Source organism: Lepus europaeus, chromosome 19, assembly GCF_033115175.1.
Source record: "Lepus europaeus isolate LE1 chromosome 19, mLepTim1.pri, whole genome shotgun sequence".
Taxonomy (NCBI): Eukaryota; Metazoa; Chordata; class Mammalia; order Lagomorpha; family Leporidae; genus Lepus; species Lepus europaeus.
Window position 1 is genome coordinate 8,534,259 of NC_084845.1, and position 26,585 is coordinate 8,560,843.

Sequence of the window (26,585 nt, forward strand, 5' to 3'; positions counted from 1 at the left end):
GTCAAACCACCGCCTGCAGCGCCGGCATCCCATATGGGCGCCGGTTCAAGTCCCGGCTGCTCCACTTCCCATCCAGCTCTCTGCTATGGTCTGGGAAAGCAGTGGAAGATGGCCAAGTCCTTGGGCCCCTGCACCCGTGTGGGAGACCCAGAAGAAGCTCCTGGCTCCTGGCTTTGGATCAGCGCAGCTCCAGCCATTGCAGCCATCTGGAGAGTGAACCAGCAGATGGAAGACCTCTCTCTCTCTCTCTCTGCCTCCGTGTAACTCTAACTTTCAAATAAACAAGCAAATCTTTTTTTTTTTTTTTGACAGGCAGAGTGGATAGTGAGAGAGAGAGAGAGACAGAGAGAAAGGTCTTCCTTTTTACCGTTGGTTCACCCTCCAATGGTCGCTGCGGCCGGCGCATCTCGCTGATCCGAAGCCAGGAGCCAGGTGCTTCTCCTGGTCTCCCATGGGGTGCAGGGCCCAAGCACTTGGGCCATCCTCCACTGCATTCCCTGGCCACAGCAGAGAGCTGGCCTGGAAGAGGGGCAACTGGGATAGAATCCGGCGCCCCAACCGGGACTAGAACCCGGGGTGCCGGCGCTGCAAGGCGGAGGATTAGTCTGTTAAGCCACGGCGCCGGCTACAAGCAAATCTTAAAAACAAAAACAAAAACACAGCCCTATCATAGGAAATTTGAAGAATTGAATGAATCACTGATCCAACCTCACACAGTCTGACTCTCAAATTCAGGCTCTCCTTTGTATTTTATTTTTTTAATACTGAACTCATGCACTCCTTGTGGGATGCGAGTATCTGTTTTGAACGTGTTTTAAGCAAAGCCCATTTCTAGCAACCCAGTATAGTTTCTTATTTAAAACTACTATTCCCAGGATGCAGTTCTCCCCGCGGGGCCGGGATTGAGTAGGAGAGGCTGCCAGAACTACATTTCCCAGAATGCAACGCCCGCCGGCTCTCATGCATGTCGGGAATTGTAGTCCTCTAGAGAGACTTTCCTCCCACAACTCCCAACGTGCACTTGGGCCCTGAATCGTTTGGTAGGAAAAGGACAATCGCGCAGCCTGCCGGGAAGCTGACCGGACACTTTCCCCCAGCTTGCCGCGCGGGAGAGCCGTCCCATTCGTGGACTTCAAGTCCCAGAGGGCTGTGCGCGGGAGGGCCGTGCGCGGGAGGGCAGGCGGGTCCTCCTGCCGGAAGTCCGCTCTGGCGCTAGGCCCCCCGACTGCAGCCGGAGCCGGAGCCGCCCAGTCGCCGCGGGACCTGGGCCGCTGGGGTCCAGTCAGGGGTCGCCATGGTAACGGGGGCGCGCCCGCGGTGGGGACGGGCGGAGCGGGGTGCAGGTGTGGACGGCCGGGGCTCGTCCGGGTGCTGACAGCCCGTCTCCTGCCGCGGGCGCGGGCTCTCGGGATTGGGGCCAAGAAGGGGGCCAAGGGGGCCTTGAATCTGCGCTCGTGGCTGCTCCGGGGTCTCGAGCCGAGGGCACAGGGGGCCGGGATGCCAGCGGGGGCGGGGGGAGCTGTGCGGTGGGAGGCGGTGGAGGGGGCGTCGGAGGAGGGCGGGGGGCCGGGGGCCGGGGGCCGGAGGGCCCTCCGGTGGGGCGGTCGTCAGGGGCGAGGAGCTAGCCTGGCTGGGGGGGGGGTGTCGGCAGCGGGACGAGATCCTGCGGAAAGGGAGAGGAGACCGGAAGTCTGGAGGTTTTAGGGTCGGGCGGAGGGCTCGGAGTGGGGGGCGGATACTCGAATGAATGGGGAGCGAGAGGGAGAGAGAGCGCTTGGGGCTGGGAGGGAGGCTTGGAGGTGTGAGATTGGGGGAGGGAGGGGGCTCTTGGGAGCAAGGACTGAGCATTGGATTTGGGGGCACCCTTCTTCCCCCCGGGTGGGGCTTTGGAACCAAGCAGGGGTGCTTTGGTCAGAGACTCAGCAAAGGGCACGAATGGGGAAGGGCGTAAGAACAGGGGACAGGTCTCCGGAGCGAGATAGTGACCCTTGGAACCAAGGGAGGAGCTCCTGGAGCTGCTGGGTCCCCCCCCCCCCCCCCCCCCGGTCCCCCAGGCCAGAGAGAGCGGAGATCAAAGGGGAGCAGCTGGGGCTGGGGGCCTGGGGATTTGGAAGGTGGTGGCCGAGCTGGCTCCCCGCTGGCTGCCTGGCTTGGGTCTTTCCCACCCCCTGCCCTTCCTGCCCAGGACCCCCTGCCCTGCCGGGAGGTGGTTTTCCCTGGCTCAGCAGAGTTCTTGGAAGGCAGGCCAGTGTCACTTCCTCTTCCTGTGGGGCTTGGTGTGTTGGGGAGGGGTCAGGAGGTTTGGGAGAGAAAGTGGCGGGGGTGGGGGGTGCAGTCCGCGCACTCCCTCTCCTGAGCCTTGGTGTCCTTAGGGATAAAACGGGCTTCCATGTTCTCCCAGCCAGCGCTGGACCCAGAGCCAGGCTTCCCAGCCGGGGGAGCTAGGATCGTGGCTTTCCCAACGTCGCATCGTCATTATAAAGCTACCGAGAGCTGGCACACACCTGATGCTGTGCCTGGGGGGAGGCAGCCGTCTGGCCTGGCAGCTAAGGTGCCCACGGCCCACGTTGGAGAGCCTGGGTTCAACGCCTGGCTCCGCTCCCAGCTCCAGCTTTCTGCTGGTGCGCACCCTGGGAGGCAGCAGTGAGGCGCAGGTGACTGGGCCCCAGCCGCCCACGGTGGGGACCTGGATGGAGTTCCCAGCTCCCCGCTTTGGGCTGGCCTGGTCTCAGACGTGGTGGGCGTTTGCAGTTTGCCAGCGGATGGGCGATGGGGGCTCCCTCGCTCCATCTTTTCGCTTCTCCTTTTTAACTTAAAAAAAGGAAAAAAAAAAAGAAAAGGCTTATGGGAAAATGGACTTAAAAGAGAAGTTAATGTGTTGTTGCCAAAAAAAAAAAAAATTGGAAATCCTGTAGTTTTTTCCAACATACACATTCTTGGTGAACTTTTTTTTTTTTTTTTTTTTGACAGGCAGAGTGGATAGTGAGAGAGAGAGAGACAGAGAGAAAGGTCTTCCTTTTTGCCGTTGGTTCACCCTCCAATGGCCGCTGCGGCCAGCGCATCTCACTGATCCGAAGCCAGGAGCCAGGTGCTTCTCCTGGTCTCCCATGTGGGTGCAGGGCCCAAGCACTTGGGCCATCCTCCACTGCCTTCCCGGGCCACAGCAGAGAGCTGGCCTGGAAGAGGGGCAACCGGGATAGAATCTGGTGCCCCAACCGGGACTAGAACCTGGTGTGCCGGCGCCGCAAGGCGGAGGATTAGCCTGTTAAGCCAAGGCGCCGGCCTCTTGATGAACTTTTTGAAGACCCCTTATATGCACAGATTTCAATTTTTTTGTACCAAAATAAACTTATCTTAAAAAAAATATTTCAGAGTCAGAGCAAGAGAGCAGATGGACAGACAGACACAGGGCTGCCATGCACCAGTCACTCCCCAAATGGCTACAACAGCCAGGGCTGGGCTGGGCCAAAGCCTCCCGTGTTGGTGGCAGGGGCCCAATACTTGGGCCTTTACTGGCTGCCTCCCAGGAACCAGAGTCGGAACCCGCCCCCAGGCATTGCAGGATAGGATGCGGGGTCCCAAGGCCACACCCCAGAGCTTAACCTTTTTTATTTATTTATTTATTTATTTATTTTTGACAGGCAGAGTGGACAGTGAGAGAGAGACACAGAGAAAGGTCTTCCTTTGCCGTTGGTTCACCCTCCAATGGCCGCTGCGGTAGGCGCGCTGCAGCAGGCGCACCACGCCGATCCGAAGCCAGGAGCCAGGTGCTTCTCCTGGTCTCCCATGGGGTGCAGGGCCCAAGCACTTGGGCCATCCTCCACTGCACTCCCTGGCCACAGCAGAGAGCTGGCCTGGAAGAGGGGCAACCGGGACAGGATCGGTGCCCCGACCGGGACTAGAACCCGGTGTGCCGGCGCCGCAAGGCGGAGGATTAGCCTAGTGAGCCGCGGCGCCGGCTCAGAGCTTAACTTTTGATTCGATTCCACATGGAGCTTTTGAAGTACCTCCGTGTCACACCCACGCCGTCTCTCTCTGACCTGGCGTGTGAGCCCATGGGGGCCACCCTCTCATTACCTGCGTGAGATTGGGAAGCCAAGGCCCGCACAGCCGGTCACTGGCCGTGCCAGGATTCTAGCCCCGGGGTTTGTGCCATTCGCCAGCTGGTGGCAGGCATCGTTGGTGGCAAGGGCACCCTGGGGTCGGCCTAGCTGCCCAGAGCCCTAGGAATGGACTTCCCAGCCGCTACTGCTGCCAACCGCGGTGCATGCCGGGCTCCGTGCTGGGCGCTGTTCTTACACAAGGGGATTTCACAAAGGGCGTGGGAAGTGGATCTAAAAGATAAGTTTGTGTTGATACAAAACACATTTTTAACACTTCTTTTTATTTATTCCCCCCTCAAAGAAACCCTTTATTTAAGCAATACAAACTTCGTGCATTTCGTAAGTACAAGTTTATAGTGATTCTTCCCACCCTACCCATACCATACCATAAAGATTTATTTAGTCATTTATTTGAGAGAGTTACCGAGAGAGAGAGGGAGGCAGAAAGATCTTGTGTCTGCTGGTTCACTCCCCAGATGGCCAAAATGGCGGGGGCTGGGCCAGGCTGGAGCCAGGAGCCAGGAGCTCCGCCGGGTCTCCCACGCGGGTGCAGGGGCCCAAACACTCGGGCCCTCACCTGCTGCCTTCCTGGATGTATCAGCAGGGAGCTGGATCGGAAGTGGACAGCAGGGACTGGAACTGGCGCCCATATGGGATGCCCGCGTCGCAGACGGTGGCTTAACCCACTGCCACAACGCTGGCCTCCAATACAAAAAAAGTTTGAAATCCGTGCATCCAAGTACCGCTTGCTCCTTATAGAAGCTGAGGCACCTCGCCGTGAAGTCACTGACGTTCAGATGCTTTGGGAACCAGTTCAGCAGTTCCCGGAGCGGGGAAACCTGGAGTTAGCAGGGGGCCCAGGGCTTCCTCTCCTGGGTGGAACCCGTGTCCATCACAGACTTACCCAGATGTTCGTAGCGGCCTTGCTCTGTGCCACCAAGACGCAGAAGGAACCCCGGGGGAATGGCCGGTCCTGCGGGAGCCTGACTCACCGGAGAGGGGCAGAGCCTGTGTGTGCTCCAGCCTGGGGCAGCGTGGCCCGTGAGGACTCCCTGTGTAGAAAGGTCTAGAACTGGCAGACCCACAGGGACTGAAAGATGAGCGGCTGTCTGGGGCAGACGGGGGAGTGACTGGAGTAGCTGTGGGTGTTTCTTTCTTTTTAGGTTTATTCATTTGTTTGAAAGGCAGAGAGCGGGAGAGGGAGAGGGAGGTCTTCCATCCACGGGTTCACTTACCAAAGGTCTGCAGCAGGCAGGGCTGGGCCAGGCCCAAGCCAGCAGCCTGGGAGCAGCTCTCTGTGCTGTATGTGGGTCCACTTCACGGCCTGTAGATTACATTAAAAAACAGATCACAACCGAGCAACCTGCGGGCCCAGCATGGCGGCGCAGCGGGTGGAGCCACTTCCTGCAGCGCCAGCGCCCGCCTGAGCCCTGGTTCGAGTCCCGGCTGCTCCACTTCCCGCTAAACCTAAACCTAAACCTAAACCCGGCTTAGCCCTTCAGCGCCCCCGGGGGAGCTGCAGGTGGCTCCCGGAGCCCTCCCTAGGCCCCCCCCCCCCCTGCGGGCAGAGCCGCTCACGCCCCCGCCCCGGCCCCGCCCGCAGATCCGCTTCATCCTCATCCAGAACCGGGCGGGCAAGACGCGCCTGGCCAAGTGGTACATGCAGTTCGACGACGACGAGAAGCAGAAGCTGATCGAGGAGGTGCACGCCGTGGTCACCGTGCGCGACGCCAAGCACACCAACTTCGTGGAGGTGACGCCCAGAGCCGCCCCGCCCCTCCCGCCCTGCCTGCTGTCCCATTTCTGTTTTGCTGTGAGCCCAGTGGGAGGGAAGCAGACTGCGAGGCCCCGCCCCAGTCCCCCGGGAAGCTTCCCAGCTGCCAGGGCTTTGCGGATTCTAGAAGGTTCCATCCTTTATGCCCACGGCATTAGCTGGTTGGAGAGGCCAGGCCCTGTAGGGTTCAGCGCGCTTGTCAGGGACTGTTGTGTGCCCGACCCTGTTCCTGCACGGTTCCCGGCTGCAGAGAGCGGAGGTGCTGGTGTGCGGGAGACAGACAGGAACAGTGACGGGTGCCCGCAAGGAAAGAGGCGGCGCTGCTGGCGCCTGCCCGCAGGGACCGGCGTGGAGGGCAGGCAGGCCGTGATGCAAGGTGACCTCTGAGCCCAGACCTGATGGAGCTGATCACTGAGATGATAGCAGAGAAAGGGGCCCCAGGGGCAGCACGTGCAAAGGCCCTGAGGCAGGAGTGCCCCTGGGCCCTCCAGGGACAGGTGGAGTGAGCCAGGGAGGGGCAGGGAGATGAGGGCAACGCGGTGTGAGGGGGGTGCACGGGGCCTGGGGGCTGGCGCTCCCAGTGAGCCGGGGCCACAGGGAGGTCGACCAGGGGAACGTGGGCCCATGGGCAGAAGCCAGGGACCACTCAGGAGGGGGCTCCCTGGGGCGGGCGGGCAGGTGGCAGGTGCTGGCGACTGGCCCGGCCCCGGCAAGGAGTGTTTTGGAGGCAGAGCTGGGACCAGCTGTGGAGCTGTGGAGGAGAGAGGGGTGGGGGCAGCGGCGGGCAGGGGCTGTGGCTGGAGACCGGAGGTGAGGAGGCCGAGACGGCCTGTCGCTGCCTTCCTGGGCCCTGGTCAGTGAGGGACATAGGCCATCTCTGGACAGGGGTAGCTGCCATGGGCAGGTACCTGACCCAGCCCAGGGGTCAGGGAGGGCTTCCTGGAGGAGGGCACGGAATCAGAACAAGAGAGAGTTGATCCCATCTGCCAACATACTCAGGAGAATCAGGGAGAAGAGACATTAAAAGAAAAGTTCCTCTTATGAGATGGAGACCCCGGCAGGCTTCCTGGAAGAGGGGACTTGTGATGGAGGAGGAGGGATGAGATGGAGACCTGCCATGCACCCTTCCTTTGTGCGCATCCTAGGTGTTCCCTCATGCCCACGTCGGTTCCCTGTGGCTGCTGTCACTGATACCATGGTGACGGGGGGCGGGGAGACAGAATCTTCCATCTGCTGGTTCACTCTTAAAATGCTTGCAGCAGCCAGGGCCGCACCAAGTCGGTGCCCGGAGCCCGGAACTCCATCCGGAGCTCCCCCAGGCTCGGTTGTCGTGGCCATTAGGGGAGTGAATCAGCAGATGAAAAATGTCTCCCTCTCCCCCTCCTGTCGCTCCGGCTTTCAAATAAATAAATCATTTTTAGAGAGAGACTGGCACTCGGGGCCGCCACCAGATGGCGCCAGACACACACCCTGGACTTGGAGCTGGCGATCTTGTTTTCTTTGATTTATTTATTTATTTATTTATTTTTGCCGAAGGCTTTGTGTTTTTCAACGCCATAACGTCGCTGTCTCTCTATTTACTTGCAAACACACACACGCCCGGGGCCAGGCGTGTTCTCTTGCCGGTTGTCCTGCTCCTGTTGCAATATTTGCGCAGGTTGCGGTTGAGCGAGGCCAGCATCCTGGGCGGTGCCTGGCTCGCAGCCGGTGCTCAGGAGGTGTCTGGGCCCGGTGCTCAGGTGCGCTCCAGGCTCCGGAATCCGCCCCTCTCCAGAGGTGACAGGAAGCCACAGAGGGAGAGGAGGGGCTGGGCGGGAGTGTGGGGCGTGCCCCGAGCATGCACACTGGCCGTCCCCGCTGCCTGGACCCTCGGCCTCCCCGTGTCTCTGTGGCGGCTTCTCCTCCAGGAAGCCCTCGGTGACTCGCAGTGTCCCGCACCCCCGCCCTGCCCGCTCTGGGATGCGTCCCTCCGGGGGCGTGCGCAGGGGAAGGGCCAACAAACGCTGACCGCGTCTCCGCCCGCAGTTCCGCAACTTCAAGATCATCTACCGGCGCTACGCCGGCCTCTACTTCTGCATCTGCGTGGACGTCAACGACAACAACCTGGCCTACCTGGAGGCCATCCACAACTTCGTGGAGGTGCGGCCTCCGCGGGCCCCGCCTCCCGTCCCTGTCCGCCTCCGGGCCCTGCCCACCTCCCGTCCCTGCCCGCCTCCGGGCCCTGCCTGTCCCTGCCCACGCCGCGGTGCCCGTCCCTGTTCGAGGTCCCGCCTCCCGTCCCTGCCTTGCGCGTCTCCCGGGCCGCGCCTGCCTCTCTCCTCGGGCGCCCCAGTCCCTGCCCCTGAGCGCGTCTTTCCCTCGCCTCCCCTGCAGGTCTTAAACGAGTATTTCCATAACGTCTGTGAACTGGACCTGGTGTTCAACTTCTACAAGGTAGGCCGGGTGCGCGCGCTCAGCTCTGGGGGGGTCCGAGCCCCGCTGCCCGGGGAGGCGCCCCTCTCAGCATGGCCGTCTCCCCGCCAGGTCTACACGGTGGTGGACGAGATGTTCCTCGCGGGCGAGATCCGTGAGACGAGCCAGACCAAGGTGCTGAAGCAGCTGCTGATGCTGCAGTCGCTGGAGTGAGGTGCCCGGAGGAAGGGGCCCAGCGGGGTCTGGGCCCCCCGAGGGAGGAGACCGCACCCCTGCCTCAGGGCCACCGCGTGCGTCCCGAGGAACTGCGCCGTTGTCGTGTGAGGCCGTGTGTGTGCGTGTGTGTGTGCCTGCGAGTGCCTGGAGCCCTCAATAAACCTGTGGTCCCACCCAGCCTCGCTGCCTTCCCTGGGCCGCCCCGGCCTCCGCCCGCGCCGGGGAGATGACGAGGGGTCCTGCGGTGCCCACAGAGCTGTGGCGCGGTCCTCAGCCTCGCAGGCACTGTTCTCCACGTCGGGGAACCCTGGGGGTGCGGCGGCTGGGAGCTGCGGCTGCAGGGTGCAGGGCCCAGCTGCGTCTTAGCCGCTGCCCCCGGCTGAGCCTGTTTCGGTGCCGGCGGTGTTGAAGCGCCTGCAGAAGCCTTCATAATACACATTTCTCGTGCGTTCCGCGAGGCCCTCATGCATGCATTTAAAAGATTTTATTTATTTATTTGAGAGGTAGAATTACAGACAGAGAGGGAGAGACAGAGAGTCTTCCTTCTGCTGGTTCACTCCCTAAATGGCCCCAACGGCCAGAGCTGTGCTGATCTGAAGCCAGGAGCCAGGAGCTTCCTCCGGGTCTCCCACGCAGGTGCAGGGGCCCAAGGACTTGGGCCATCTTCTACTGCTTTCCCAGGCCACAGCAGAGAGCTGGATCGGAAGTGGAGCAGCCAGATCTTGAACCAGCGCCCATATAGGATGCAGGCAGAGGCTTAACCCACCACAGCACTGGCCCCCAAAATAAGCTTTTAATTCCATTTTTCCACATGCTCTTTCCAGTCCGTGGTAATCCCACGACAGTGGGTTGCATCTGCGGCTTAGAGCAACACGGTTATGTGCGGACAGTTCTAGAAGTGCAGAACGGGTTCCTTGAGTCAACGGCGCAGGTCAGCAGCGCCGTCTGCAGCTGCAGAGGACGCCCAGTGGCCGGAGGCCTCAGCCCTGAGCGTCTGACTGGACTCAGGCCTCCCGTCTCCCTGGTCCCGTCTGGCTGGTCCACCGTGACGGTCCGCCTGGAGACCCCCAGCCACCTCCACAAACTCCGCCCGACACCCGTGCTCCCGGGGTTCGACCGCGGCGTCTCTGCAGGAGCTGCTGTTGTGTGGACTGAAAAAAAAAATGCAAGCCCTGACTTGGTAGCACAGAAAGCTCCCTTAGCTTGGAAAGAGGATTCTGCTACAGCAAGTGCAAAGGCCCTGAGGCGGAGTGTGGGAGGAGCACATGGCCAAGGCAGAGGCGGAGAGTCCAGCTGTCCAGGTGATGATTCCAGAGAAAGCGTGGGATTGGGAGGGGCAGGAAGGGCGGGTCACAGGACCCGGCCAGCTATGGTGAGCATCTCGGGCTTACTCCTTGTGAGACGGGGGCTGTGGGAAGGGGTTTCCTTTCGGAGGGTCTGAGGAGGGGGTGGTAATGGCTTTACCGAGATACGCCGCACACCGCGGGATTCCCCCGTGGACGGTGCCCGGGTCAGGGGTGTTCACACACCCACAGAGCTTTGCAACTCCTCACGGTGCATCTTGGAGTGCTTTCGTCCCCCCGGAGAGAGACCTGACCCCTGCCAGCGGGAGGTAGCTGAAGGGTCGAAGGGCTGCCCTGGGGCTGACAGTGGGGGCTGACAGTGGTGCACGGGTTTCAGCTGCTGCTTGGGATGCACCCACCCCATATCCAGCTTCCTGCTAGTGCGCCCTGGAGGCAGCAGGTGAGGGCTAAGTGCTCGGGTCCCTGCCACGCACATGGAGACCTGGGTGGAGCTCCTGGCTCCTGGCCTTGGCCTGACCCAGCCCCATCTGTCTGGGGAGTGACCCAGCAGCTGGAGATCTGTGTTGTTCTGCCTCTCAAATAAACAAATCTTTGAAATAAGAGGTGCAGCGGGCTAAGGATTGCTCAGGAGGATGCTCCCGGAGCACCTGGAAGCCGCCCTCTGCCGCAGTGAGTGGGAGGGCTCGGACCCCGGGGGAGGCTCCGAGGAGGGCCGGGGGTGGCTTCTGCAGGACGGCGGCGGAGCTCATCCGGGTAGTAGGCAAGGGGAGAAGAGATCCGAGGACACGGCCGGCTGGGCCCTTCAGGGATCAGGGGGACAGGAACACAGCGGGAAGGAATGGTGAGCGTGGCGACCCCAAATCAGAGAGCACGGCGCACGTGGAGAGGAGAGGGTTCCCGCGACAAGTACCGTGGGGCCCCTGCAAACCTCCGGCCACCAACCAGCGCCCCAGGGTGGGCCGTGGGCGCAGCCAACAGCCTATCGCTTGGAATGTCCTCATCCCGCACGGAATGCGTGAGTTCAAGTCCCGGCTCTGCGCCCAATTCCAGCTTCCTGCTGATGTGCACCCTGGGAGGCAGCAGGCGGGGCCTCACGTGCCTGGGCCCTGCCACTCTCTCGGAGATCAGCGACTGAGATCTGGGCTCCCGCCTCCCACCCGGCCCAGCCCCAGCTGCTGCGGGTATTTGGGGAATGAACCACTGCGTGGAAGACAAATACCATCTCTATCTCTGTCTCCTGCAGGTAAGGGGCCGGTGAATGCCCACATCCCACTCCGGGAGCCTGGGTTCGAGCCTGGGCCCCCGACAGCAGTGTCCTGCCAGCACGGACCCTGGGGGTTAGCGGTGACGGCTCACGACGTTGGGGTCCTGCCAGATTGAATTCCTGGCTCCTGGCTCTGATCCCCTTTGGCATTTGGGGAGTGAACCAGCAGATGGGAATTCTCTGTCTGCTTCTCAAATAAGCAAAATTAAAGGAATAAGACCCCATGTAGCGCCAGCTGGCGTGCCAAGGGGCTGGCGTGCCATGCGCTGCAGAGAGAAAGGCAGACGGGCACAGACGGGCGCAGCCGCTCTGGGCGAGAGTCTGGAAGCGTCTCAGGAAGTCCAACACGCACTTCCCCATGACTCAGCCGTCCACTCCTGCTCGATTGCCCGAGGGAGATCAGGACGTGCCCTCGCCTGTTCACAGCAGCTTCCGCAGCGGAGCCAGGAGCCGGAGAACGGGCGCACAAAGGAATGGGGCCGGCGGGCATTGGCCGCGGCAGTTGAGACGCCCGGGACGGCGGCGACCCGGGCGGGAGGGCCTGGGTTCCACGCCTGGCTCTGCTCCTGGCTCCAGCTCCCTGCTAATGGCCTGTGCTCGCAGCAGGGGACTGCCAGAGTGCTGGGGTCCCTGTCACCCAGGTGGGAGACCTGGAGGTTCCTGGCTTCAGCCCGGCCCAGCCCTGGCCATGACAGCCATCTGGGGAGGGAGCCAGAGGACAGAAGATCTCTCTTTCCCTGTCACTCCCTCCTTCTCTGTTATTCTGCCTTTCAAATAAATAAATAAATAAATAAATCTTTCAAAAAAGGAGAAATCCAGCATCCCTGCACCTGCAGCACCAGCATCCCATAAGAGTGCCGGTTCGAGTCCCGACCACTCCACTTCTGATCCAGCTCCCTATCAATGCGCCTGGAAAAGCAGCAGAGGAAGGCCCATGTCACTGGGCCCCGGCCACCACGTGCGAGACCTGGATGGAGTTTCGGGTGCCTGACTTTGGCCGGACCCAGCCCTGACTGTGGCGGGAACTGAACCAGGGGTTGGAAGATCTTTCTCCATATCGTCTCTCTCTCTCTCTCTCTCTCTCTCTCTCTCTCTCTCTCTGCCTCTCTATCTTTCAAACGAATAAATAAATCTTAAATCTCAGGAGCAGGAAGGGGAGCTAAGGGGGAGTCAGAACGAGGGGAACGGGTGGGGCCGCCGCATGCTGGCGATAGGAGCTGGCCGGAGTCACAGTGGCTACTTTGATTGTGCGGTCACCAGGCCAGTCCTCTGGGCCTGCTGGCCGGGGAGGGCCAGATTACTTTGCAACTTCAGCGGCTATCCCAAGGCCGTCAGAAAGTGCAAAGAAAAAGGAAGGCGTGGTGAGTAGGGGCACAGTAGCGGGCAGGAGCTGGGTGGGGGTGGGGAGAGCTTATTTATGGAGATGGAGATGCTGGCGGGAGACACAGCAGTGACTGGGGAAACCCGAAGATGCAGGAAGTGGCGAGGGGGAGGGGGGAGGGGGGAGGGAGGGAGGGAGGGGGCTGGGGGCTGCTCACAGCACTTCCTTCTCGCGCGGCTTGCATCCTGTGGTGCCGCGACTGTCGCTCTTGCTGGCGCCCGCAGGACCACGGGGTGCGGCAGAGCTCTCCCAGTGGAAACACCTGTTCCAAAAGAGGCAGCTTCCACCACCCCCCCCCCACGTCACCTGGGAGCCCGGACTTTCCAACTTCTCAAGACACTGAAAACTTGGAGTTGTTTCAAATGTGAATTTTTTTTTTTTAAGATTTACTTATTTATTCGAAAGGCTGAGTCCAGAGAGAGAGAAAGAGACAGATCGAGAGAGAGAGAGAGAGCTGTCCCATTCACTGGTTCATTCTCCAAATGGCCCCGGTAGCCAGGCTGGGCCAAGCCAAAGCCAGGAGCCAAGAGACTCATCTAGCTCTCCCGCATGGATGCAGGGGCCCAAGCACTTGGGGCATCTTCTGCTGCTTTCCCGGGCACATTCATAGGGAGCTGGCTGGGAAGTGGAGCAGCCAGGACTCGAACCAGTGCTCTGATAGGGGATGCTGGCGTCACAGCCAGCAGCTTAACTTGCTGTACCACACCGCTGGCTCCTCTTCTCATGATTTGACGTTGGCTTTGTGTTCTCTGCGGGGCAAACCCAGCACACCCGCTGGCTGCACTGAGCCCCTGGGCCTGGTAAGCACCGGTCAGGGGCCGCGCTGGGCTTCTAAGGGGTCTCAGGGTAAGAGAGAGGCAGCAAGCCAGGACGCCCCAGCAACATCTCGGGGGTTCCCGCCACAGCCCCACTGGACACAATCTCGTTTAATCCTCAGAACCCCAACGCGGTGCTGTGGCTCCCGGCGTGAGCACTGCAATGTCAGGTGTTGGCTCCGCTTAGCAGATAGGATCCTGTGCCCGAGCCACACAGCGAGCAGGTGCGACTTGAACCCAGACTACACGAAGGCCTGCGTGGCCGTAGCCTCCACAGGACAGGAAAGGCAACAGGAAGTGATTTTGGAAAGGGAGTGAGGCTTAGCTGAGGGTTACTGCGACCCCCTTTAGTTCCTACCCCCGCTCCCTGTAAGCCGACTGTCAAGTTTACAGAGTGTTGTGGGGACCATTCTGTCCCCCTCAAAGAAGGTGCAGTGGGATGGGCGGTTGGTGGAGCACTCGAGATAACCAAGTGCTTGAGTCCAAATCCCAGCCCTGACTCCAGCCTCCCGCGCTGCACACCCTGGGAGGCAGCGGTGAGCGTTCAGGTATTTGGTTCCTGCACCCACATGGGAGACCTGGACTGAGCTCCCGACTCCCAGCGTCAGCCCCAGTGCAGACCCACTCACTGCAGGCGTCAAGGACAGGCGCAGCAGATGGGAGCTCTGTTTCTCAAATAAACACATGAATATTAAAGAAAAGAGAGATGTTGGAACCCCCGTCCCTCAGTGCCTCAGAATGGGACTCCTAGTCGGAGATCGGGCCTTTGCAGAGGCAATCAAATTAAAATGAGATCATTAGGGGCTGGGGTTGTGGCTCAGCCGGTGCAGCTGCAGCTGAACAACACCGGCATCCCATCTGGGCGCCGGTTTGAGTCCCGGCTGCTCCACTTCCGATCCAGCTCCCTGCTAACGCGCCTGGGAAGGCAGCGGAGGATGGCCAAGTGCTTGGGCCCCTGCACCCACGAGGGAGACCTGGATAGGGTTCCTGGCTCCCGGCTTTGGCTGTTGTAGCCTTGTGGGGACTGAATCATAAGTCCCCCCACCCCGCCGCCACCACTCTGGCTCTCCAATAGACAAGTAAATCTTCAAAAAATAGTCAAGATGAAGTCATTCGTTTGGGCTATGGCACAATCATGGCGGGTGTTCCTTCCGGGGGAATTGGGGCTCGGAGAGCAGACAGATGAAGCAGACAGCCGCCTGGGATTCGGGGTAGGCTTGCCCTCGCGCCCCGCTCACACCTCTGTCTTGGACTTGCTGCCTCAGAACCCGCTGGATGGTGACATCCATCATGTGAGCCGGGATGCTTTGTCCCAGCAACAGCAGCCTGGCGAACTCATAGGCAGGGAGAAAAGAGGGGATCCATTCGCGGGCAGCCGAGAGCCGGCCTGCGCAGGCAGAAGTCAGGAGTCAGCCCTCGGAGCGGAGAGAGGGTGGTGTTTGCGCAAGATCCCAAGAGAAGATGAAGAGGAAAAAAAAAAACAAACAAACAAAAACAAAAACAGCCCCAAAACGGACTCACACATCTACAGGGGTGGGGATAACATCCCTTTCTTTAAAAATGAGTGACAGTCAGGGCCAGCGTTGTGGCGCGACAACGGGCTAAGCTGCTGCCTGCAGCAACGGCTTCCCATGTGACCACTGGTTAGAGTGTTCGGGCCCCTGCCACCCGCGGGGGAGACCTGGATGGAGCTCCTGCCTCCTGGCTTGGTCGTTGTGGCCATTTGGGGAGTGAACCAGAGATGGAAGGTTCTCTCTCTCTTTCTCTGTCGCTCTACCTCTCAAATAAATCAGAAACTCCAGACGGTTGGTCACCATAATATCCTGGGCGGTGGCTGGACCAGCTACAGGGGCTGGACTTTGGATACAGGGTAAAAGTCAGCAGAGTGTGCTGCTGGATGGGGTGGGATGTGGGGGCGGGGGGCGGGGGAGATGCAGAGAGGAGCCAGGGAACCCTCCAAGGTCTCCAGCCCGAGTGCCTGAAGGCAGGCGAATTCCCTGGACCCAAGGAAACAGGCCACACAGCCGCACACAGGAAGCTCCCTACCTGTGCTAGGTCGGTCAAGGTGGATGTTGTTGTCAGCCAAGTTCAAGGCTGTATCCTTGGGGAGGAAAGCTTGGGCTGACCCCAGTTAACCCTGGGCACGGAGCCAACGTCACATCCTCCCTCTGGGCTGGGCCTGCCTGTCCCTTCCCTCAGGTTAATGAGGTTCCCACACCCTTCTGCCAGGCCTGACATCACCCAGGTCACTCATAGCTACTTGTAGGCTACAACTTAGCTCTTTTGTGCCGTGCAGTAGAGAGCCAACATCCCAGCCGCGTGCATAACCTGCACTTCCCAACTCCGAAGACTTCTTTTTTTATAACAATTTTAAAGATTTTATTTATTTATTTGAGAGGCAGAGTTACAGAAAGAGATGGAGAGACAGAGAGATAGATCTTCCATCTACTGGTTTATTCCCCAAATGGCCACAACGGCTAGAGCCAGGTAGATCAGGAGCCAGGAGCTTTTTCCGGGTCTCCCATGTGGGTGCAGGAGTCCAAGCACTTGGGCCAACTTCCATTGCCTTCCCAGGCCACAAGCAAAGAACTGGATCAGAAGTGGAGCAGCCAGGACACAAAGCGGCACCCATACAAGAAGCCAGCAGCACGGGCAGAGGCTTAGCCTAATCACCACAGTGCCAGCTCCTCTCCTGAGACTTCTGAAACAGTTTTCTACTCTTTCTTTTGCCCATTTTCCTGTTCAAATGTTTATCTTTTCCTTATTGACTTGTGGGAACTCTTTACATATTGTGGATATAAACCCCCGTTAGCTACATGTATCGTAAGGATCTTCTCACAACAGTGGCTTGTCTTTTCATTTCATTTATGATGTCTTCAGAAGATCAGAGGTTTTATTTTCATTGATATAGAACTGATCGGTCTTTTATGGCTAGTACTTTTGTGTCCCAAGACATCTTTCATGGTCCAGCATTGTGGCACAGCGAGTGAGGCCACCGCTTGTGACGCTGGTATCCCATTCTGGAACTCTGATTCAAGTCCTGGCTGCTCTGTTTCCCATCCGGCTCCCTGCTGTTACACCTGGGAAGGCAGCAGACAAAGGCCCAAGTGCCCAGGCCCCTGGCAGTCAGATGGAGCCGGAGGCTCCTGGCTTCGGCCTGGCCCAGAGCTGGCTGCTGCAGCCATCTGGGAAGTGACCAAGCAGATGGAAGATCTGCGGACCTCACTCTCTGTCTCTCACTTTCTCTGTTGTTCTGCCTTTCAAATAGAGACAGAGAGAAAGGTCTTTCCTCCGTTGGTTCACCCTCCAAATGGCCGCCATGGCTGGCGCTGCACCAATCCGAAGCCAGGAGCCAGATGCTTCACCTGGTCTCCCATGCGGGTGCAGGACCCAAGCACTTGGGCCATCCTCCACTGCACCCCCAGGACACAGCAGAGAGCTGGCCTGGAAGAGGGGCAACCGGGACAGAATCCGGCACCCAACCGGGACTAGAATCCGGGGTACTAGTGCCGCAGGCGGAGGATTAGCCTAGTGAACCATGGCGCCGACCTAAACTTTTTTTTTTTTTTTTTTTAAGATTTATTTATTTACTTAAAAGTCAGAGTTGCACAGAGAGAGGAGAGGCAGAGAGAGTGTGGGGAACCGCAGGCTGGCCATCTGTGAGGACCTCCTCATCTACATAGCTTGCAGCAATCGGTCGACCACAAGGCCCACGAAAACAGCCAGGTGAAACAGATGAAACAGAATGGACTCTGCGTAAACAACTAGGAGGAACCCGGTGAAACAGGTGAACTCTCGACCTGAGGCTGTACGCGCCCTTTCATCTGATTGGACGATACCAGTGTGAACTGCACGGGAAGAGAGCCGCTATTGGCTGTGGAGCGGATGCTCCACGGACTTGGGGTATAAAGGGACATTGGGAATTGGGCTTGGAGCTCCTCCTTCTCTTTTCTTCTCTCCCCCTCACTCTTTCCTTCTGCCCCCACAAGTAAAAGTTCCTTGAGAACCGAGAACAGTGACCGTGTCGTGACTGCGTTGGACCCTTGCTGGCGAGGGTCCGACAAGTGGTGCCGTGACTCAGATAGCCGGACCGGTCGCTGGAAGCAGATAAGAAAAATTAGAACGTGTGTAAAACACGGGAATCTAGGCGGTGATATAAAAAGCCTAGGGTTGGTACCGGAAGAAACAATGGGAAACACTCCGACAACCAGGTTGCGCCTGTAACTAAGCTGTCTTAAAAGTAGCGGGGACGCCCGTGAAAGCGGCCACTATACGTGCATTCACTAGAGCCGTCGCTCAGACCGCACCCTGGTTCGTGGAGAGTGGCGAGTTAGATCAGGAACAGTGGCGTAGGGTCGGAAGACAATTGAGGGCAGCAGAGCAATCGCCTGAAGGCCTTAGGTTATGGCAACTGGTCGACCAAGCTCCCCATAATGACTCGGAGGAAATAGCAGCCCTCTTAGATGAAGGGGCTGATGTACTAGAGGAAACGCAGAGAGAATCTCAATCTGGGAGCCTGGACGGAGACGAAGAGGACGGAGACAGAGAGGACCAATATGGGTTGGGACAGAGATAGGATGAGAGACCCCTTCCTTCTGCACCCCCCTATTCGGCATATTTGCCCGTAGGAGGAGTTCCTCCGTGTTGCTGCAAACTGGCTAACCTAACTTTGCAGGATCGGCCATCATGGCAACCGATCACCTTAACCAAGACTCTTCCCCCCTCCATGAGAGAGATAAAAGGCAGGGGCTCCTCCCCGGAACCTCCTCGAGAAAAACGGGCAGGAGGACGAGGCACTCCCCCTAAGTGGGAAGAATGTCGCCACATAAATCGGGCTTTCCCAGTGATAGTGGACGCGCAGGGCAACCGGGGATGGACCCCCTCCCCCCCCCCCCGATCACAAATTGTTGAAGGAATTACAACGATCATTACAATTATATGGACCACATGCTAACTTTACTAAAGCGGCCCTAGTCAACATAGGCACCAAGGGACTAGTCCCAGAGGACTGGAGGAACCTAGCTAAGGCAGTGCTTGGTGGGGGAGACTTCCTCCTCTGGTCCGCGGCTTACAGAGAGCTCGCGAGGGCTCAGGCCCATGCTAACGCTAGGAACGGCCAGCCAGCCTGGAACGAGGATATGCTAAATGGGGAAGGAGCTTTTAATGACGAACAGGCCCAGGCTAGTTGCCCTAATGAGGTTTTGATGCAAGTGAGAGAACTAGCCTGGAGGGCGTGGAAGGTCATTCCAAGGAAGGGGGAGATCACAGTTTATCCAAGATTACACAAGGCCCAACAGAGCCCTATGCTGATTTTGTGAACAGATTAATGGAGGCTGCCTGCAATATCTTCGAGACCATGGATGAGGCTGTGCCTTTAGTCCGAAGGTTTAGCCTATGAACAAGCAAATAAAACCTGCCGTGAGGCTCTAAGACCCTGGCAGCACAAGCACATTCCCACCTTCCTAAAAATCTGTGGGGATGTCATGGATGAAGTAGCCTCGGGCGAGCACGCAGCAGTTGCCAGGGCCAAGATTATACGCAGTAACGGGCTAGGACAAAGATGTTTTAAGTGTGGAAAAGAAGGTCACATGAAAAGGGAATGTACAGAAGAGACAATCGGGACGCCAAGCAGGACTGTGTCCTCGATGTGGTAAAGGCAACCATGGGGCAAGTGAGTGCTATTCCAAGCCAGATAAGGCAGGCAATCCGCTCCTATCGCCCACCAGAATAAGTGGCCAGAATAGTACATTCCAAAAAAACGAGTGGCGGTCCCCACACCCAGGGGCCGAAAACTCAGTGGGTGAGAGGACAAACCATGGGAGGAGCAGGACCATCTCAAAAGGACCGGCAAGCGTTCACTGCACAGAGCTGCGAGCCACCAACTGTTTAGTGTTAACACCTCCAATGGGAATCCAGGCAATAGATGTGGAACCTCGGGAGCCCACGGATGATAGCCACGGTTTAGGCCTTACTATAGGAAGGGCTACAAATTCATCAAAGGGGTTAGTGGTTATAACGGGGCTCATTCAGTTGCCTTGCTCACAGCTCAAAGTAATGTTCCAATCTACGAAGGGGATAGTGCAGCTGTTGCCATTGCAGCCAGTGGCTCAGCTGCTAATAATAAGCCCTGTAAAGGATACTAGAGGTAATCAAGGAAAGCATTTTGCAGCCCTCACTATGACTTGGCGAGCGCCCACTATGGACTCTTATTATCAAAGGAAAGGCAATCAAGGGGCTGTTAGATACGGGCGCAGATGTTAGTATTATCTCCTAACAAGACTGGCCTCCCTTCATGGCCCCTCCAGGAAGGGGATAACACCTTGGTAGGATTAGGCACCGCTGTTGCCCCACCCCGAAGCGAGCAAGTGCTAGACTGGAAAGATCAAGAAGGCACCACAGGCAAAGTACAACCTTACGTGTGTGCTATCCCTGTAACTTTATGGGAGAAGGATGTCTTAGAGCAACTTCATTTGTAGACCTGTTGTTGGCAGCCTCGAGAGAGGACACCCTAGAAAGAGCGTTTACCATGCTAACCTCATGCTTGCAGACGGCGGGGTTACAAATTGCACCAGAAAAGATTCAAAAGGGCACCGTGGTCCAGTACCTAGGGCTAAGGTTAACACCAACTATGGTGGCCCCTTTAGATTTTGTCATACCCACCACAGGACTTAGGACGTTAAATGACTTCCAAAATTTATGCGGTAACTTAACTGGATACGGCCTTATTGTAAACTAACCACTGATGAAATGCGCCCATTGCTTAACATCTTGGAAGGCGATGCACAGCTCGCCTCACCTCGTGCGCTGACCCCAGAGGCAGCTGCAATCTTACAAAAAGTTGAAGAACGCCTTAAAATCATGCAGATGCAAGGGTGTGATGTGTCACCACCTGTAGAGTTTTGGTTTTTCTAGAGCATTTACATCCCTTTGCGGTGATATGGCAGGGAGGTCCCCTGTTTGTGTACCCGCATTCCCACTCACCTCGGGTGTTGTGCACTCAAGGAGCGGCCACAGCCGATTTAATCCTTGCTGCGGCCCACAGAACTATGGACATTTCTGGAAAATCCCCGGAGCGATGCATCGTTCCCTTTGGTAGAGAAGCTGTAGAAGCGTGGACGAAGGAAATTTGGACTTGGGCATATATTATCTTAACATTACATATAGAAGTGGATAATCACTATCCAACTCATCCCTTTGTTACATTCTGCGCACAGGTTCCTGTAGTGCGGATCAAAAGGGTGCGCAAGAGTCCTATAGAGGGAGCTCCGACTGTGTTTACTGATGGTGCAAAAGGGGGAACAGGAGCCACAGTGCCAAAGGACCAACGTTATTTTGTATTAACTGCGTCCCCTTCTCCCCAACATGCTGAATTGGCCATTATTGCAACCGTACTGAAAAAAGAAACAGGTCCCCTGAGTATCTGATCGGATAGTGTGTATGTGGTTAGTGCTGTTAGGATGTTAGATGAAGTAGGCCACATTTCCAAGGCTTCTTCCATGTATCCCTGTTTGCAGCCAGTTGCTGAGTTATTTATTACGAAGGTCTCAACCTATATTTATAGATCATATTAGGGCTCACTCCAACTTGCCCGGACCTCTTAGTTGGGGCAATATGTCAGCTGATTACTATTCTCGCTTCTGCTTGCCTGCTCTACTTTTGAAGAAGCAAAGCAGTTTCACTCTAAGTGGCATGTAAACAGTACCACCTTAAGTCAAAAATACAATATTCCTCGCAGCCAAGCTGAGGGTATTATTAAATCTTGTGAGAAATGTGTTGTTTTCACCGTCCCCAAACTTCCGGCAGGAGCCAACCCCCGTGGCCTCCGGCCATGCCATATCTGGCAAATGGATGTTACTCACATCCCGTCTTCTGGACGTCAGAGCTGTTTGCACGTGTCGGTGGACACGTTCTCTGGAATTGTGTCAGCCACGGCTCTAAACAAAGAAGGAACTCAACAGGTTATTCAACACTGTCTACAGTCCTTTGCCGCTTGGGGGGTGCCCAAAATTATTAAAACAGATAATGGGCTGGCGTACACTTCGGCCCGTTTTGCTACATTCTTAAAAGAATTCGGCATAGGCCGGCGCCGTGGCTCAACAGGCTAATCCTCCGCCTTGCGGCGCCGGCACACCGGGTTCTAGTCCCGGTCGGGGCACCGATCCTGTCCCGGTTGCCCCTCTTCCTGGCCAGCTCTCTGCTGTGGCCAGGGAGTGCAGTGGAGGATGGCCCAAGTGTTTGGGCTCTGCACCCCATGGGAGACCAGGATAAGCACCTGGCTCCTGCCATCGGAACAGCGCGGTGCGCCGGCCGCAGCGCGCTACCGCGGCGGCCATTAGAGGGTGAACCAACGGCAAAGGAAGACCTTTCTCTCTGTCTCTCTCTCTCTCTCACTGTCCACTCTGCCTGTCAAAAATTAAAAAAAAAAAAAAAAAAAAAAAGAATTCGGCATAAAGCATGTTACAGGTGTGCCCTATAATCCCCAAGGGCAGGCAATAATTGAACGAACTCACCTGTACTTAAAAACTAATTAATAAACAAAAAGGGGGAACAGGAGAATATGCGGTAGCTAATCGCGATGCATTAGCTATAGCTCTATATACTATAAATTTTTTGAATAAGAAAAAGTGTGGCAAAACTCCTGCTGAGTTGCATTCCTATTTGGCCGACAAGGAGCCAGTGCAGTGGGTTGTGTGGAAGGACTTACAAGATAACCAATGGAAAGGCCCGTATCCCCTACTAAGAAGGGTACGAGGCGCTGTCTGCTTTGTTCCGCAGGGGGCTTCCCAACCAATTTGAACGCCGGAAAGGAGGATTCGACTCCTCGCAAAAATCCCTGATGAACCCTTCCCAGTGGAACCGACAACAGACTCATCGACAATAGAAAGTGACGAGCTTACAAGTGATGAAGAGACTGTTTCTTTGCCTATTGAGAGTCTTATTGATTGCCTTCCTCCTAATCAGCAGAGTCACCCTGGCAGTAGTCAGGAGTCAGCAATGCACTAACCTAGTGGTCCGACAGGCTATGCTTGCTATGTATCGCTCTGACCCTCAGCAGCAGATATGGCTTGACATGATGGAGTGGTAGCCAAAGACGGGTAATCACTAGTGAGTGCCCCTAGCAACCTAAGACAGAACTTGGGACATGCTTCCCAATGTTTCGATGACGGTTAAGCAGGTGGCGTGTCGCTGGGAACCTAAGACAGGCACGACTCCGCGCCATAAATAACAAAAAAGGGGGAGCTGTGGGGAACCGCAGGCTGGCCACCTGTGAGAACCTCCTCATCTGCATAGCTTGCAGCAATCGGTCGACCACAAGGCCCACGAAAACAGCCAGGTGAAGCAGATGAAACAGAATGGACTCTGCATAAACAACTAGCAGGAACCAGGTGAAACAGATGAACTCTCGACCTGAGGCTGTACGCGCCCTTTCATCTGATTGGACGATACCAGTGTGAACTGCACGGGAAGAGAGCCGCTATTGGCTGTGGAGCGGATGCTCCACGGGACTTGGGGTATAAAGGGACATTGGAAATTGGGCTTGGAGCTCCTCCTTCTCTTTTCTTCTCTCCCCCCCACTCTTTCCTTCTGCCCCCACAAGTAAAAGTTCCTTGAGAACCGAGAAACAGTGACCGTGTCGTGACTGCGTTGGACCCTTGCTGGCGAGGGTCCGACAGAGAGAGAGAGAGAGGTCTTCCATCCGATGGTTCACTCCCTAGCTGGCCGCAATGGCCGGAGCTGCACTGATCTGAAGCCAGGAGCTTCTTCCTGGTCTCCCACATGGGTGCAGGGGCTCAAGCACTTGGGCCATCTTCTACCGCTTTCCCAGGCCACAGCAGAGAGCTGGATCAGAAGTGGTGCAGCCAGGTCTTGAACCAGCGCCCATATGGGATGCTAGCACTCAGGCCAGGGCATTAACCCGCTGCGCCACAGCGCCAGCCCCAAGAAATACATAAACTTTTTAAAATGCTCAAACATCAACATGCCGGCCAGGCGGCGTCCTCTGGGGCTCCAGGAAGAATCCAGCATCCCTTTGCTTCTAGAAGCTTCCGCATTCCTTGGCTCAGGGCCTGCTTTGTGTGGTTGCAGCCTCTCCTTCGGTCCTTTTGGTCTGCCTGTCTCTCTCTGCTCTGTCCCTTGGAACCCAGGGTCCTCTCCCGTCCCGTCCTCGCCCTTACTCCCTGCGGAGCCCCTCTCCCACGAGTCCCATAGCCACAGGCTGGGAACGGGGAAGTTGGCATTGTCGGGGGCCATCATTCTGCCTGCCAAGGCTCTGTTCAAGAACAGGCACCATCGAGATGAGTGTCACCTGTTTCTCTTTCTCCCCCGAATGTGGCTACTAGAAAATCGACGCTTACTGGGTGGCTTGCATCCTGCGTGTTCCCCTGGTCTGTGACCCGTCTCCCTCCTAGGAGAACGTAAGCGCCGAGAAGACGGGCATTTTGTTTTATTTTCGGCTAGATCGCTGGCGCCAGCACAGTTCCTGGTACACGGTAGGCCCTCAGTAAATATTTGTTGAATGGACAGATAGTTTGGATTTTTCCCTGATGATCCGTCTCTGACACAAACTCCCAGACACCCCCTACTCCCACACAACCCCCATGACTGAGCGGGTGAAAAGGGACTTGGAACAACCCTGGAGGGCTTCCTAGAGGAGAGGGTGCGACTGGTGAGAGAAGGAAGCCCAGCCCAGGAGAGGTCTTGCAGGCGATGATCTCTCCCTCCAGGATGTGGGCCTGCCTGTTTCCACGGAGACGGATGCCAGACCCCACCCCCTGGCGCAGAGAGATGAAGATGCGGTTGCCATGACGACCCCGCATCCTCAGAATGGTGAGTTGTGTAGCAGCCAGATGCCCTTCGGAGGTAATTGGAGTGATGTGAGATAAAAATAGGAGTGCAGGGAAGGGCTGGGGCTGGGCTCGAAGGCCCCCTGAGACCCCATCTGCCACCCTCGGCCTCCCGGCCCCGTCACTCTGCCCGCCTTTACCCTTGGACGTTTCCAGACGCACAGAGGTGAGGCTCCCAGCGCGCTGCCTTCGCGGGCCCTCCACCTCCTCTCCTGCCAAGATCTTGTCCTCCCTCGCCCCTCACCCGCACGCCTGGAGCCGAGACCTGTCGGCACCAGGAACAAGCACCCTCGAGCACCTCACAGCAGTCCCTGCTCTAGCCCGTGTCCCCACTCCAAGGCTCCTGCCACCCTGCCAGGACCGCCAATCCAGGAGTCCCACCGCCCTGCACCGTGGCCACCTGTTTGTTACTCCACCCCCGCCTAGCTTAGCACCTCGGACGGCCGTTACCATCCTTCTCACGCCCACCATCGACTCCCTCTTCACTGGTCTTGCAGGGAAAGCCCCCACACCCACCAGGTAAGTGCCTGGGACAAACCCACCCGCCCCTTGCCAGCTCTCACTTGAACTTCAGCACCACATCCTCAAGGGGGCGCTGTCTGGCAAGTTCCTCTTGGAGCTCCAGCCCACCCACTTTTCAAAGCCCACACTTTGCAAAGTGTGATGGACTAGCACAAGGCGTACATTTGAGATTCTGAACATTTTAAAACATCCTAGTCACATCACAATGCCGTGTGGCCAGGACTTCTTCATTGCCCCAATAAAAACTTTATATATATATGATTTTATTTATTTGAAAGGCAGAATGACAGAGAGGGAGAGAGGAAGAGAGAGAATCTTCCATCTGCTGGTTCACTCCCCAACTGGCTATAATGGCTGGGGCTAGGCCAGTTCCAAGCCAGGAGCCAGGAACTCCATCAGGGTCTCCTGTGTGGGTGACAGGGGCCCAAGCACTTGGGCCATCTTCCGCTGCCTTCCCAGGCACAGTAGCAGGGAGCTGGATTGGAAGAGGAGCAGCCGGGACTCAAACCAGCGCCCATATGGGATGCCCCCATCACAGGCAGCAGCGTAACCCGCTGCGCCACAGCACTGGCCCTTGAAATTCTATACTGAATAAACAGGAACTCCCCACTCCTCCTTCCACCAGGAAACTCTCTCCGCCTTTCCCTCCACACGCTGTGTATTTCTGGTTCCTCCTACAGATGAAACCATACACTACCGGTGAGTCCTGGCTGCTCCACTGCCGATCCGGCTCTCTGTTGTGGCCTGGGAAAGCAGTGGAGGATGGCCCAAGTGCTTGGGCCCCTGCACCCGCTTGGGAGACCCGGAAGAAGCTCCTGGCTCCTGGCTTCGGATCAGCCCATCCCCGGCCTTTGCAGGCATTTGGGGAGTGAACCAGCAGATGCAAGACCTCTCTCTCTGTGTCTCTCTTTGCCTTTGCCTCTCTGTAACTCTGCATTCAAATAAATAAATCTTAATAAATAAGGGCTTGGGTCCCTGGCACCCACTGGACGGAGATCTTGTTCCCTGGCCTTGGTGTGGCTCAGGCCTGGCAGCTGCAGGCATTTGGGGAGTGAACCAGAAGATGGAAGACACCCCCCCCCTTCTCTGTCTCTGTGGGTCGCTCTACCTTTCCAACTAAATGAACCTAAAGTGTAGGAAGCCGCCCAAGCCCAGCAACAGAGGAGCAGCCGTGCACAGCATGGCGCACGCAGCTGATGGCCGAGTCTCCCGGAAGGAGGAGCTGCTGCCTCCCTGCTGTGGCCTGAATTCTCCAGGCAGCCTCGAGGCCAAGGCCAAGTCCTCATTAGGCTGCGTTCCAGCGCCGGAGGCCGGGTCCTTGTTGTGATAATGAAGTGTGGTTGTGGGCATGGACGGTCACGGTCATGGAGCAGGGGGAGCGGCTGTGTGATGGGCCCCAGCCTCGATGGGCCCTCGAGGACCGAAGAATGGGAGCACGACCAGCTCCTGGCTCGCCAGTGGGGGTCGGTGGCACCGAGGACCAGGCGGAAGCGGAACCAGAACACACAGGAAGGAGAAATCCTAGGAGTCTCTTTTTTTAGGAACTTAATACAAAGGAATAAATGCTTTCCTGGGAAATCTGGAATATTCTGGAATATTCTGGTACATGCTGTAGCAGAATGTACCTTGAGAATATTATGTGAGGGGAGCCAGACACAAAAGAGCCAGTATTTCTTTTTAAAGATTTAGTTTTTTATTTATTTGAAAGGCAGAGTTACAGCAAGAGAGGGACAGAGAGAAAGAGAGAGGTCTTCCATCCGCTGGTTCACTCCTCGGATGACTGCAACGGCCAGAGCTGTGCTGATCCGCAGCCAGGAGCCAGGAGCTTCTTCTGGGTCTCCCACGTGGGCACAAGGGCCCAAGGACTTGGGCCATCTTCCACGGCTTTCCCAGGCCACAGCGGAGAGCTGGATCAGAAGTGGAGCAGCGGGGTCTCAAACCAGCACCCAC

General features: G+C 57.3%; 1 protein-coding gene across 1 annotated transcript; it reads left to right on the forward strand.

Annotated features, from left to right (window-relative positions):
• The first annotated feature begins 1,187 nt into the window (after positions 1–1,187).
• Positions 1,188–8,682, forward strand: AP2S1 (adaptor related protein complex 2 subunit sigma 1). The gene is made up of 5 exons (XM_062176356.1): positions 1,188–1,297; positions 5,707–5,856; positions 7,903–8,016; positions 8,251–8,310; positions 8,401–8,682. The coding sequence occupies exons 1-5, from the start codon at positions 1,295–1,297 to the stop codon at positions 8,500–8,502; spliced, it is 429 nt and encodes a 142-aa protein (XP_062032340.1). The 5' UTR covers positions 1,188–1,294; the 3' UTR covers positions 8,503–8,682.
• Positions 8,683–26,585: the final 17,903 nt, after the last annotated feature.